This window comes from Pseudorasbora parva, chromosome 19 (genome assembly GCF_024679245.1).
Source record: "Pseudorasbora parva isolate DD20220531a chromosome 19, ASM2467924v1, whole genome shotgun sequence".
NCBI lineage: Eukaryota > Metazoa > Chordata > Actinopteri > Cypriniformes > Gobionidae > Pseudorasbora > Pseudorasbora parva.
Window position 1 is genome coordinate 10,442,952 of NC_090190.1, and position 14,609 is coordinate 10,457,560.

A 14,609-nucleotide genomic window follows, 5' to 3' on the forward strand; every position below is an offset into this window, starting at 1 on the left:
CCTGTTCTATACATCAGACGCTGGCATTCGAGAGTGTGTGCACATGTGTGTGTTATGTCATGCTCTCTAGTGGTTCTCATTGCCTGATATTGTTTCAGCTGTTGTGAATTACTGTGGCATTCCATAGAATAGCCCACTTTCCCTTCCAGTTAGTCTCAATTAGCTCACCAACAGAAATAAATAGGAACGTAATGTAAATAGAGTTACTCCATTGACATTTGGAAATAATTACCAAGATAATAATCAATGTTTTGACCGAAGAAGTCAAATGTGGGAACAAGAGGTTCAGATGTAGATTTTTTTTACCTTTTATTTTACATGGTTTTATTTATTTTTTGAATCACATAGCTTTAATATGAACATATTAACTAAATGTTAAGCTAAAGGTTAAGGCTTTATGTGCTATGGTGTTCATTCATACATTCAAAACCTATTCTATTGCTTTAATTTTGTGGCAAGACCAGACTCCTTTCCTTTTTCTTAGCAGAAGTGTTTGTATTTCTGTCTCTGCTCCATATGTCTTTGTGTCTGTGGTGGCGAGAGAGAACAATGCACACATTGAGTCATTCAGGTAAAGCCTGGTGGTTAATTATAAATCTACTGCTGAGATAGAGAAAATTGGTTACATGCTACCTAGTAACCAGTGTGGCAAAGGGAGCGAGAGAAGAGGGGGGTAGATGAACAACCGAAACAAACAGATGAGGCTTTCAGTACCTTTTCACTTTTAGTGCAATCAGGCAGGAAGAGAGAGAGAGAGAGTAGCAAGAGTAGTGGGAAAGCGACAAAGATAAAGAAGGAAAACAATATCAACAGGTGTTCTGCTGAGGCAACAAATAGCTCTCTAAGTCAATAATGTTCTTGTTCTCAGGCCTCGTGCTTGTTTTGCTGAGTGACCACCAGTCTTTAAATGGGGCAGTTTTAGTGCAAAACACTATAGGCGCTTTACCTATGCCAATCGGTTCGGTTCCAACCACAGTCTGTTTAGGGGATTTTGAGGTTTGAACCCCTCCCTCTTCCTGTCTGAGTCAAGACTGTGACTCTTTAACCAGGCGTGACTGGCCAAATGACCAGTCACTGAAAGAATGAGGAAAAGTAGAGTGGGGGATGCACCAGTCAAGCAGTCATTTAATTAATATATGGAAGTGCAATGAGAAGAGGTGGTTTAGGCTGGTTACACAGACAGGATAGGTTTAGATTCATTGTTTTGGTTTCATAGTTTGTTTTGTGTACAAATTTATTCTGTATTACAGTTTATCTTCCAGTTGCGTCTGGGATGCATGTGTCCAGTTTCAAATTTACCAAGGATCACGGCTCACTAATCTAGTTTGATGTGGGTAAAGGGAGAGTGCACAAGCCACCAGCAAAATGTACAACAAACCTCTTTTGTTTCTGTAGGGAGGTTTGTGTTGGAAGCAGCCATAACAGCTGCAATCCAACTGACACAGAGGGGGAAAGAGTTTATAAAAAAGACAGAGTACTTAGCTTGCTTGATATGCAGACCACGGGGAGTGTGGCGATTCAGAGCAACAGTTAGATCACTGAGGACGAACAAGCCCCTCCCCCTCTTTATGTGTGAGCGTATGCATTTTTCTGCATGCGTTTGTGCTTTTTTGAGAGAGAGCTATGTAGAACAGGGAGACATGCGTTTGGTGTTTACTCTCTGCTGGAGCCTCTTGAAGGAATGGTTCAAAATTTACTGCCATCATTTACAGAACCTTATTGCATCTGATGCCAAACCCATATGACTTTCTTTCTTCTCAGAACACAAGGAAAAATTTTGAAGAATTTTCCATGCAATCACTATGAATTGGTTCTAAAGCCTTTCAGCGGTCATATGATTGCTTTGTGTGAGAAATGCATCCAAAAAAGTTTGACATGTTAATGATTCATTAGAGAATGCCTAATGTGTCAGTGATTAATGATTTATATATCAGTCTATTGGTGACGCAAAGCTAAGAAAGTCTCAAAATATAGCATACAAATGTGGCCTTGTGTGATATTTTTAGTGGTGCCATTTCATTCTTTTTGAAGCTTCAGTCCCTGTTTAATGTAATTTTATTTTAAAAAAAATTATAAAAAATAAAAAACTAAATAAAAATATTGAAATCTCACACTTTATACTCTCATTTCATGCTGGTCTGGGTCGGTGGACACTTCCAGGTTAAATGTTCATTCATTTTCGTGTTATGTTATCCTGAAGCACCTCATCAGAGGCCCCCGCCCCCCCTCCCCTACTCTCTCTCCTGACAGGATTGTGTTACAGAAGAGTAGCAGACGGGAATGCACAAGTGGGGTGTGTGAATATGGCAGACTTTTGAATGTCCTTCTGTATTGTTTTGCTGTTCAAGGCCTATCTGGAGAAAAGAAGGAGGGAGGTTACTGAACAGTGAGAGAGAATGTGTGCAGGGGATTTTTGCTTCCACGTATGGCAGTTTATTTGAGGGAGGGGGTGGGGGGCAGCCGTTATTTCTTTAATTCCCTCTAACAAGCTCCCCCTCTTTCAGCATGACCACTCCCACTTTAGTTATCATTTTCACTCTTACTTTTCCTGTCTGTCTGTCTATTGTGCTATTGTGAGTTTGTTGTTTGCTTCAGGCATTTGCTCTTTTTGAGTGGGAGTGTTTATCCCAGCTGATTCTGGTTTAGATTACAGCTAAGTGATGAATATCACAATTACAAACTGAAAATTAGCTTTATCATTCACTTAGTTGACTCATTGAAGCTCACTGTACACATGAGAGAAGAAAACTCTTAGTGAGAGCATGTAGCCCCTCTTCTTCAATACTGCTTCATTTACATAGATGATTTATATAGAGCTTAGTATGCGATAAGCTGCTCCTGTTATCCAGTGATTCTGCAAAAACGCAGCAGATCCCCAGATTGGTCACTCCCACTGACTCCATGGTCCCTCCTCCCACTCACTTTATCTTGGGCTCTCTCCTCTAGCCTTGTCTCGCATGTTTTTTTGGAAGGGGAAACCGGCATGATTAGACCACTTCCTGTGTTTTAATACCATAGCAGGAAACAGAACAAACGGAGCTGGATTCAAACAAAAACAGAGAGGGAGAGAGAAAGAAGAGAGAGAGCGAGCAAGAGAAAAAAAGAGAGACGAGAGTGTGTGTGAGAGAGAAAGGGGGAGTGAACGAAAGAGGAAAACTGGGAGATTTTTTTAGCAGCTGCAAACCATTTCAGCTGTGTCGTGGCTTTAGAACAGACAGAGAATGTGTATGAGAAAGAAAGTCTGCACAAGAAGAAATCAGAGAAAAGAAGAGAGAGAACTTGCGTGGAGCCTAGCTGAGCTTTTGTGTTTGGAGTAGTGAAAGAAGAAAATAAGAGAACAGGGAGTGTGTCCGGGGATTGTCTGGAAATCACAGTGCCTGAAGTGCAAGGCAGCACTTGGAATGAAGCTCTGTCTGGGTCTCTGCCTTCTGGATACAGTCCCTTGACTCTCTACTCTTTCGCCGGCTGCACTGGACTCATTGGATCTACATACCCTCAACCCTTCTGGACACAGACACCTTTTGGACCCATGGATTCCCCCCCACCCCCAATCTCTGAATGAGATTGCCGTTTTTTGGTGTTTTTTTATTTATGAAGAACGTCTTTTTTACTTTAAATATGAAATGAACATGTCACAAAGAGCGTTGGATTTCATTGATTTCAATCCCTTGTGCTCTGTCTGCTGAACAGGACAAGATAAAAGAGAAGGATGAGGTTTTTCAGGCACAGATGGCTTCTCTTCCTGACATGCTCTATTAATGCTTCATTATAGGATTAAAAAGAGGAAGCAGAAATTGATAAAGAATACACAGCAGGAACACTGGTAGGACTGTTGAAAGATTGAGTCTGTTATGGTTTTTATGATTGTTTCTTTAAATATTTTTATCAAGTAAGTTTACAGGCTTTTTTTTCTTTTTTCAAGATGCCTTGTTTTTGGAAATACTTTTGAGGAATTATGTCTATTACGTTATGTTCTTAGAAGAAAAGAGAGATGAGAGACAAAATCTCCTGACTGGCACTTTTTGTTTTTCTTTGCCAAACTCAGTTTTATGTAACAGAGTGTGGAGATCTCACCTTAAAAGGAGCCTCAAACAGCTTTGGCTGCTCCTCTTGGAGATGGTGAAAGTAGCTGAAGCCCTGCATTGATTTTTCCTGTTGTGGCAGCAGGAAGGAGAGTCGAGAGGAAGCAACACTAAGGAAGGAAAGGATTTTGGATTTTGCCCTTATTTTGAGAGTTTAAGACTCAGCTGTTCAAAAGGGAAACAAAGGAATATTCTCTATAAGGGATGTTATTATCCTGTTGTGGGTTTTGGATGTCTCACTCAGACTCTTTACAGCCTTTTGCATATTTTTCTTAATATTTAATATGTTGCTGCACAGATTTGTCCATGCAAAAGAGACCATTCTAATGCATTTTAGCATTGCACGTGCAGATGCCGACATGTAGCTCTGAATCAAGAGCTATTCTTACTTGGACATTTATGCTGAATGTTAAGCATCATAAAACACTGTATACTGAGAATTCAGTGCATGACTTTGTGTATGTTCAGAACCTCACTAATACTCACTGCAGGCTTTGTTTGTGGAATAGTAGCCATCCCATCTCAGCCCCTTGAGGGCGCTGTAGTTTGGGATGGGAAAACCTCTGAGCCGCCCGGACTGCTTGCGGCAGAACCCCAGGTGCCTTGGGAAGGGCGATGATGAGGAGGCATACATTGAGGACTGCTATGTACCACAGCGCTCAATTTATGACACCATGCGCATCAATGAGCAGATTGATCAAGGCTCAAAGCTCAGCCAGCCTTCACGCAGCACTCTGGGCTCAGGGGGTGGTGAGGGAAGTACACTCTCCAGCAATGGGACTTTGGGAGTCGACATAGGTGGAGTATTTGTTGCACGAGGAGGGCCAGCAGATGCAGGTGTGAAAAAGCTGGATGAAAGAGTTATTTTTGATGCTCTAAAACTCACCGGTGACCCTCAAAGTATGTCACCTGTCGGAGGAGTCGGCTCTGGAGTGGTTATTCCTGCGTCAAATTCAGCTGCCGTTGGGGCAGCTGTTGTGACCAAAAGGCGGCATCAGGGTGGTGACAAGAAGGACAATCCAAATCGGCGCTCCTGGAAAGCCTTTATGCCCCCTACTTACCCTGAGTTTGCAGAACGTTTAGAGCTTTCACCTGGAGAGAGTGGAGAGAAACGTCTATCTGGGGCTGGAATCCCAGTTTCTCCTCACCATCCTGTGCCATCTTTACTAGCCTCGTCTATTCCTTCTACATCATCACCACCTTTGGCACCACCTTTCTCACCCTCCCCTGTCTCATCTGGAGGTCCTCAAACTCCACCTGTCTCTAGCTCTCCTTCTTTCACTCCCACTGTTAGCCCGATTCCATCTCATCTTCCTCATCCACTCAGGCAAAAACAGCCCCTCCAACTGCACTCCCACAAACTTGCTACTGCTCTCCACTCTCCCTCAAAAGAACCACCCTCAGAGACTACTACTTTTGCTCAGCCGGACACTCCACAACCTAGTCCTAGTATCTCTCAACAGGATAAGAGAAATAGAGGTGAGCAGAGTAAACATACTCCAGCCCCAATGTGTGTTAGAAGTGTGTCAGAAGAACCACCACAAATCTGGGATACTACTGCAGCTAGAACGTCTGATAATGACAGCGACTCACCGCTACTGGAACATGACCAAGACACTGTTCCACTAATACCTCCCAAACCAGTATTTTGTCCCCCCACTAAAGCCCGTACATGGCCCCGCAGTATGAGGGGTAGTAAAAGGTCACTGGGGCATGGAAGGGTTCTCCCTATCCTGCCCCCACTGCCCCCAGTTCTTGGTGAGGAGAGTGATGAGGAATCATTGTACCTGTTGGATCCTCCATCACCTTTTCTGCAAGAAGGAGAGGGACTTAATTATGGGGGTTTGCCCCTGTCTCCCTGTATCAGTCAGGAAGGTGGTGAGGATGGTCTGTTGGGCTGGCCACCTCCTACTGGTGGACTAAGAGAGAAGACGGCCTCTGAACTTTGCTTTGAAGAAGATGAACGCAGAATCTTGGAGGAGTTAGAGGAGGAGGATGACATGGATAACGAGCAAGAAAAAAAAGAAAAAGAGGAGAGACTGGAGATGGAGGAGAGAAATTGGCAAGTAGTGTTGAAACTAGAGAGCAGTGAAACAAGTGGTTTATCTTGGGAGGTAGAAGAGGAGGAATCACAGTTACAAGACTGGGAAACGCAACAACTTGCATCCTCAGGCCACTGGCCCCTTTTGACACCACCTGTAGGATTTGGAGGCTCAGAGGGCCCTAGTGCGTCCCCCTGCCCCAGCTCAGAGGCAGGATCAGATGAACTCTTTCTTGAGCTGGAAAGGCAGTGTTTGGAAGAAGACAGTGGCAAATCTGTGTCTGAGAAGAGGGATCTTTCTCACACTTCTTCATACTCAGAATATACCTGTGACAACCTGCTTGAAGTGATAATTGATCAAGCTGATACCAGACATGAACGTGACATCACAGAGCTGCATGATGCAGATTGTGTGGTGATGTCATCACATGATGTCACATATCATGTAGAGCACACAGATCAGACTGAGCCATGTGTAACACAAATTAATCGAAACTCACCAGAATGTACGCAAAGCTGCTTTCCTCTTGATGATATTGACCAAAGCCAAGACCAACTGAAAATATGTCTTCCCTGTAATAGTGAAAGCTGTAACCATGATCAAGATTATACTTCATTTACAGCTGATGCTGATGCTTTAGATTCTGAATCAAGTGGTATTCAAACCTCACACCAAGATAGGACTGTTCCATCTGATACAATTCAGACTGTGAGCTGTGAGCGACCAGAGAGTGATTCAGATTTAGGCAGCGGAGCTTTATCAGATCATGAACAGCAAGAGGATGAGGAGGTAAAGAAACAAGATGAGACATCTGACATTCATATCCCCTTACAACATGGACTTTCCCCCCCAGAGAATTTGAATGCAGATGTTGAATGTAATATGAATCTTGGCATCTTTATAACTGATTTGGAAGGGGTAGAAATTGAGGAGAGTTTTTACCAGTCTCCAGAGGACTCCATTTTGGAAGATAAGGCAGAAAGTAAAGTTAGGAACAGTCACTGTGAGACTGTCTCTCATGAGGATGCAGTTTCCTCTGAGCCTGCTGAAGTAACTATGGAAATGAACCCTGACCAAGAGGGGGCTTCTTTAAAATCAGAGAAAGAAGATATTTCAGTCTCCATGGAAGTATTTGCTCAAGAGGAGGTGTCATCACATGAGTGGGATGTAACAGACGCTGTTCAGGGAACAACAAGTACACCAAAATCAGATGTCTCATACCCACAGTTAGACTCTCCCAATATCAGCATTGAATCTGCTCCACCTTCCCCTCTGCCCCTAAACATGACTACCACTAAACATGAGTCGAGAACAGCAGGACTTGAAAGCAAAGATGGTGATGCTTTTGTTGCAACAGACAGTTTTGTTTATTTAGCTGTGGCTGTGCCCGCTCAGTATCATCAGGATTGTCCCCCATCTCCTTCAGTGGAATCAGCTCCTCCGAGCCCCTTCCCAAAATGCTGCCCTGAGCCAGAGGAAGGGGCATTTCTCTCTTCCGATAGTTTTGTTTACCTGGCAGCCCCTGAGCGGCTTGTGTTTGATGGGGGCTCTGCTTGTGAAGACTGTCAGGATTTAGACTCAGAGTCAGAGGAGACCCGATCAGGTGTTGACTTTGTACTTGGATCAATGACTGGGGATAGTGAATGGGACTCAGATGGATCAGGCTTAGACACTGTGCACCAACAGAGGGACCAATGGGAGCAACTAGAGCCAGGCCTTTTACATGGTCTTTTTAACGAGGCAGAGAATCAGACAAGCTCTCAGGAGAGTGTGGAATCATGTGACAATGACTGTGAGGCCACCTGTGAAGCAAGATCTGTGGAAGAAATCTCACCTTTAAAACACGACCTTGATTTAGACACAAAGGTAAAGAACCTTCCTTAAGTTTATTGTTTTAGGTGGTCAGTGCAAAGGTAATTGTTATTTTATAGGTTGACTATTCTAAACCAGCGGGTCCAGTTTTGGTGAACAGAAGAAAAAAACTTTAGAGCAGTAATTCTCAAACTGTATTCTGCATGTTGATTGACTGATTAAACAATATTTAATAATATATCATTGGAAGCATATCCTTTCATGGGTCCTTCCGGTCTTTAATAGTGTGTTTGTTTAGTTTGAAGTGATGTGTGTGTTTTTGTTCATGGGGACCCAAACACAAACTTCTTTAGGTTTAGGCTAATCAATGTTTTTAATTGTAATACTTATAAACACTATTTTCTGAAAATGTCTTCAGTCGCATAGTGTGGGTGTATGTATCCTGGGATTCTTTGTGTTTTGCAGTGGGGATCACATGAAGACAAACAAGCTTGTTGAGTTAAAAAAAAAAAAAAAGCATGCTTCCTCCAAAGTAGTTAAACCCCAGTGGTCGGTTGTGTGTTTGGTTACAGGCAAATGGGTTTGTGCACACATTTGCATGTTTGCTTTTTTCTGCATGTTTGAGCACTGCTTTGTCTAAGTGAGCACACTGTGTATGTGTTGGAATAAGATTTAGGAATCAAAAAGCAGACAGGAATGTTTTTTTTTGTAAATATATCTTAGATCTCTTGACATAATGTGAGTGTGCGCTTGACATTCTCTCTTGGCTGTTGTGACAAGACCTGTGTCTGCTCTGTTTCACAGTGACAGTGGCGGGTGGCTGAGAGACTCCCTGTTAGTTCTTAAGCTCTCTGGATGGTTATTGCATTACTATCAGCCTGACTGATCATCCACATCTCATTTAACCCTCTGCCTGGGCCAAATCTGCTTTTCTGCATGGTCACTCTCAAAACCCCTGTCTCTTCAAGTGTAATCAGATGCAGGAACCCTGTCAGGCTGGATTTGGGAAGAGAGGATTATTGCAACTTAGGGACAGAACAGCATCAGTTAGAAAATTTTATATAAACTTGGTTGGGTTAAAAAAATAAAAAGAGTAGAACACAATGACGGATTTCAGGGGTGACTGTCGTCCGGTGCCAAACTAAATCAATATCTCTTCCCACCCAATCCCCCTCTTTTCTTCCGAGCTGCAGTCTGATGGTGCTGTAATTGAGATAAAGAAGTGAGAAAGAAAAGCTGTTGGAAATATAAATAGATGATAAGGACATGTCAGTCCTATCAATGCAGGGCCAGACACTCGCCCCCGCAATGCCCAAAGTTGAGGTAGTCAACCACATACCTCATGAAAGATCTTTGTAATCTTTTGGAGCTGCTCTCTGTTACGGGCTGTCTCCAGTGAAATTGCACGCTTGCAATGGGTGCTGATTTGGAGGGTAAAGTTAGACGATTTTGCAACAGCCTGATCATGAATGAACAAAGAGTCTCTATGGCAGAACACCTGGTAGTACTCAAAACAAGAGCTGCATGAGCAATAAGAGGCGTCAGAAGAAACGTCTGACGTAGTATCTAAAACCCACACTCATATTTGAGTCTGTCCAGGTTAGAGTTTCAGAGACGGTCAGGTAAACAAATGCACTAACTGATATGCACAGTGGAAAGGGAAGCGCAATCAGGGTGGGAGTGAGCACTGATGTTATGGCATATGGTAACAGCGGGTATATTTGATTGTTTGGATTATGATGGCATTGAAAGACAGTGCGGGAAACACCTGTGATTAAAGACTGTTACAAACAAAAGAGTTTGAACGAACCCAGTGGCCCTGTCGGCACAACAACGGGCATAACAAAGAAGTCAAGCAAGTTTATGCTGTAAACTCATTGACTGTTTTTAAACTTTATTTGTTCAGTATGTATTAATGGAACCATGTGAATTATTTCCTTGTTATAACATTTGGGTCAGATAAAATGTAGTCATTTAAAGTCCTCTGAAAAGGAAACGGGGGTAACGAGAGTTGAGGGGCTGAGAGACCGGAAAAACACAGGAGGTGAAAGCAAAGACAGGAAGAGTAGAACTGGAGAGAGTGTTTTGAAAAGTCTCTTTAACAAGTAAGTTGCTTAAGGCTATGATTTCATTGATGTGAAAGAAATATGTTCTTGTGATTTCCTGTGATATCAAGTCCTGAAATGTTGCATTTAGGATGATTTCCTCTTGTCCCTCAAGAAAAGATGTCATTTTTCAAATTTACTATAGATTTCTTAAGGTTATGCTTAGAGTTTTATGCAAATAAGAATTCCAAGCCTTGTTCAAGGTAAAAAATGTTTTAAATGTGCTACAAATGTAGCATAGACGATGCTACATTTGTAGCATATTGGCGCTACATTTGTAGCACTTGAAAAAAAAAATATTACCTTGAAATGTCTATGAAATCATATCTGTAACATTTATTTATTTCCATTAAGCAACAAATTTAAGTAAAATACCAGGAAGAAGTTTGACCACACTTCAAAATATTAAAAATAAAGTAATCAAAAGTATGAAATAATGCAAATGTAAGTATGGGAAATATGCAGTGAAATATATGGTGGTTATCAAAGCTGTTGTATTCTGACTCATTCATCTAAAACTCTAGCCTGACAAGCCAGACCCACATCAAGATGTTTGGTCTGGAAACTCACCATAGACAGGGCTCAATCTGAGGGGCGGGATAAACGGTTGTCTTTCAAAATCCCTCTGCACGCGATAGGATAGCGCTACACCTACCAGAGCAACGAAGGTGAAACAGAGCTCATTGATAGATTAAACAATCGCCGTATTCGGTCGGCAAAACTCAGAACACATCTTCCCTTTTTAAGAATGACTTCAGTGCCGTTCTTTGTCCTTTTCTCAGAGAAAAGCTTAACTCCAAGTCTTCTAGATTCGTGGTCAGAGCTGATTCGAAAGACCGCCATTCGCCAGTTTCTGTGTTAACTAGAAGCATGCAAACGCAACTCAGCCGTCGTAATTATGGTCCCGCCCACCGACTCTATACACGATGTGATTGGCCTGGCAAGAGTTAGGGGAATACAGCTCAGAAGGGTATTGAGAGTTGCTAGACGACACTCGCGGGCAGATTAGATTTGCTGCCGCTAGGGTGCGTCTAGATTTCTAGGCTACAAAAACTCAATAGTTTTGTATGAAATTCATACATAGACACAATTTAAGAACTTTAGGGTCATGAGAAAATACATTAATTTGTGTCTGTCCAAACTTTTGACTGGTACTATAATTCTGTCTTATTGATTTTATCTTGCCTTCAGGAAAAAAAAAAAAAAAAAGGAACCATAATTAATTTCTTGTGATGCTTTCAGACACAGAACAAGGTTTAGAAAGCTCAGCAAAAATCAGCACATGGTGTGTGGGGTATAAAGCGGTTAACTCCTAGCCAGCTATTATAATATTTTCTTTAGTGAAATGTGGGCATACCCGCTTAGGCAGAGTAGAGTTGTGGTTTGAAATGAAGAGGGAGAAACAAAAGACTCCAATGGTGGTGATGTTGTAGGTTGGCGGCAAAATGGCGCGCTGCCAGTAGCTAAAAGTGATCTGTGGGGGTTCGATTGAGAAACAAAAGAGTTTAAAGTCTGGTGACAAAAGAGAAAGAGAGTGCTGGAGAGATAAGTGTGAAGCAGTCCTGTATTTGTATGTGTGCATGTGACCAGTCTGCTGGCCAGATTGGTTGAGAGCATTTGAGTGGAATGATAGGCATCCTAGATATTTTCCAGAGGCCTGCATTACAAGAGTCAAACACTCTGAGAGAATGAGTAAAGAGAAGAGAGATTGTTGTTTGTGCTGACCTCTTTCTGTTGTTGTTGTATGGATATGTATAGCTACGTCCTACTTATGTGTAAATATGTGCTTCTTTGTTTAGATTTTATAGTTCTGACAAACTAAATTCCCTCTCTTACTGTTGTTAATTATTAATCATAGCACAAACATGTAGATATATATTTGTCTATGAAATAATTAACTGCTCTCCCTTGGATTTAGCCACATGAGTTGTGGATTGCGATGAATGATGTTATTTCTGTGCTGGTGGGTGAAAAGTGCCACATGTGATGAATGATCAGGATTAAAAACGGGAAATGCCTCCAAGTTTACACACTGTGGGTAAAGAGGAGGAGGCCTAGATGATGGATTCAGGATAATGTTAGACAGGATATATTAAGACAAAAGGGGACTGAACACTCTTCATTGAGCAGACGCGTAAGCTTCCACGGCCGCATACTGTCGACGAGAGGGTGGAGCAGGTTGAAGCTGTAGCTCATTGTTTTAAGGCAGACAGGCATCCTGTTTGAAGCAGGAATGAAGCCCCTTGCAATAAGGCAACTGCAAACAAACTAACACACCCTCAGCCGCGAAGCACCTAAATATACACAGACAAAGGATGCTGGATTTTATTTCATTGTGCACGCTCATTTCCCTTAGATTCACAGTTCGATTTCTTTTGCTATCCCGTAAAACTAATATTAATATTTAAAAATACTAATAATTTAATAGCACTTTTTTTTTATCTTCAATGTCTATTTATCATACTGTGCATTATAATGTTGCACTTTCCTTAGACAAAATATGCTGCATCTGAATATGCCTACTTCCTTATAATAAAGTAGGTGGAAAACGGTATGTAAAATGAGTAAGATGTTTGAATTCATATTATTCATAAAACTGTAGGCAGTAATACACCTGGATGACCTCCTACATCTTCTGGTGCGTTTCTGGAGTGTGCAACTTAACTATCCCTTGAGGCTACAGGAGAGAGGAGTTGTGGATTGCAGTGAATCAAGGCAGCGGAAGTTATAGGCCACTTATTTATTGTGTATCGCTTTTTATTGGTGATCCATTGTTCTATCCTCATCAAATATAGTACTAACTAATTCCAGATATATTCGATAAGGACATTTTCTTGTTGAACATTACAAAACTAAAATTGGTTTCAGGTTGACTTCAAACTTCTAGGTTATGGTGTTGGTTAGGGCTATTTGGCAAACTCTTTGTGGGGAACCACTGGGTTGAATATTCTGTCAGAGCTGTAGTGTTAGGCTGTTGGAGAAATATAGCTGTACCATGTTGCTGCCAAGGCTCTGGATTTAATTTCAGTCAATATGTGGGGGCTGAAAACTGCTTCCCCATTTATAAATGGCCATGCCACCATTATAATGTTGTTGTGTTTGTACAGCCTTGACCTGTTTAGACACATTCTATCATAGCACATGTCCAGTAATATAACAGGCTTGTTGGTTATGCACTACTCAAGTCCCTTGTCCTCTCTATCACTTAAACTTTAGGCAGTGGAAAGGGAGCAGTTTGACAGCATTCAGCCTAAACTGCAGCATGTCAATGCTGTGGGTCAAGGTCTTATCCAGAGTGCAGCCAAACACACAGACACTCAGGCCCTGGAACATGACTTGGAGACCACCAACCTGCGCTGGAACTCCCTCAACAAGAGGGTAAGCTTGCATCTATCTTATAACCTGTTTTCTTAATAGACTGAGAAATTCATTTAAAAAAGTTTTTTTCTTTTATTCACAGGTTGCTGAAAGAATCGCACAGCTGCAGGAGGCCCTGTTGCATTGTGGGAAGTTCCAAGATGCTCTAGAGCCACTCTTGAGCTGGCTGAGTGACACAGAGGAGCTCATAGTCAACCAGAAACCTCCATCCGCTGAGTATCGTGTTGTCAAGGCACAAATTCAAGAGCAGAAGGTTAGATTTTAATTTATTTTGAATGTAATTAATTTTAATCAATTTAAAAAGGGGTTTGCATTATATTATTATTTCCTACACTACATTTTTGCAGTCATGTTAATAGATTTTAGCATCCCTTTATTTTGTATCAGACTAATCTATCTTTCTACATAATGTAAAATAAATGAATTTAGGTCACTAACCTGTACTTCATATTTTTATAAGCTGCTGCAACGGTTGCTGGATGACCGCCGCGGGACGGTAGAGATGATCAGGGCAGAAGGAGAGCGTATTGCTGCTACGGCCGAGACACAAGACAGAGACAAAATCCAGAAACAACTTAAGAGCCTAGGAGAGAGATGGACAAACCTGCTGGAAAAGGCCAGCGCCAGGTAACCACCATAATCAGAGCATTACGGACACCCAGACACAACCATAAAACCTCTTAATCAAATCTCTTACTCAGAATTCAATCACTTGGTTGCTTTACAAGGTCATAAAATAGAGTAGAATAAGAAAATAACACAGATTTCCTCCTAACCTCACGTCCTCAGGCAACGGCAGCTAGAGGAGCTGCAGGTGTTAGCGCTGCATTTCCATGAGGCCGTGGAGCCCCTCGGGGAGTGGTTAAGTGCAACAGAACGACGTTTGAGCTCCGCTGAGCCAATGGGAACCCAGACCTCCAAAATCACACAGCAGATTGTAAGGCACAAGGTAGAGTATATAAAACGCCTGGGAGCGACGTGTCCCGGAACTGTTGCTGCTGAACCAAGATCATTTTAGCAAGCGTTTTTTCAAAGTTTCGAGCATCATTAGACTGTCTACAAATGCAGAGGAGAGAACAGATTATCAGTCTCCTGTGGTTTTAAATGGACAAGTAGGAGTGCAGTTATCTAAGAAAGCACGGATTTCAGCTCTCTGGTCGTGATCCTGCCCACGTTCATTCCATTTTTTC

The 14,609-nt window shown here is 42.0% G+C and overlaps 1 protein-coding gene across 12 annotated transcripts in view; it reads left to right on the forward strand.

Annotated features, from left to right (window-relative positions):
* Positions 1-14,609, forward strand: part of macf1a (microtubule actin crosslinking factor 1a) — a 185,197-nt gene that overhangs the window by 143,300 nt on the left and 27,288 nt on the right. For all 12 annotated transcript variants that reach the window (XM_067426361.1, XM_067426350.1, XM_067426358.1 and 9 more), the window contains 4 exons: positions 13,258-13,419; positions 13,502-13,672; positions 13,880-14,046; positions 14,209-14,368. In XM_067426361.1, the coding sequence (XP_067282462.1) occupies positions 13,258-13,419; positions 13,502-13,672; positions 13,880-14,046; positions 14,209-14,368 (660 nt within the window). The remainder of the gene's footprint in view (positions 1-13,257; positions 13,420-13,501; positions 13,673-13,879; positions 14,047-14,208; positions 14,369-14,609) is intronic.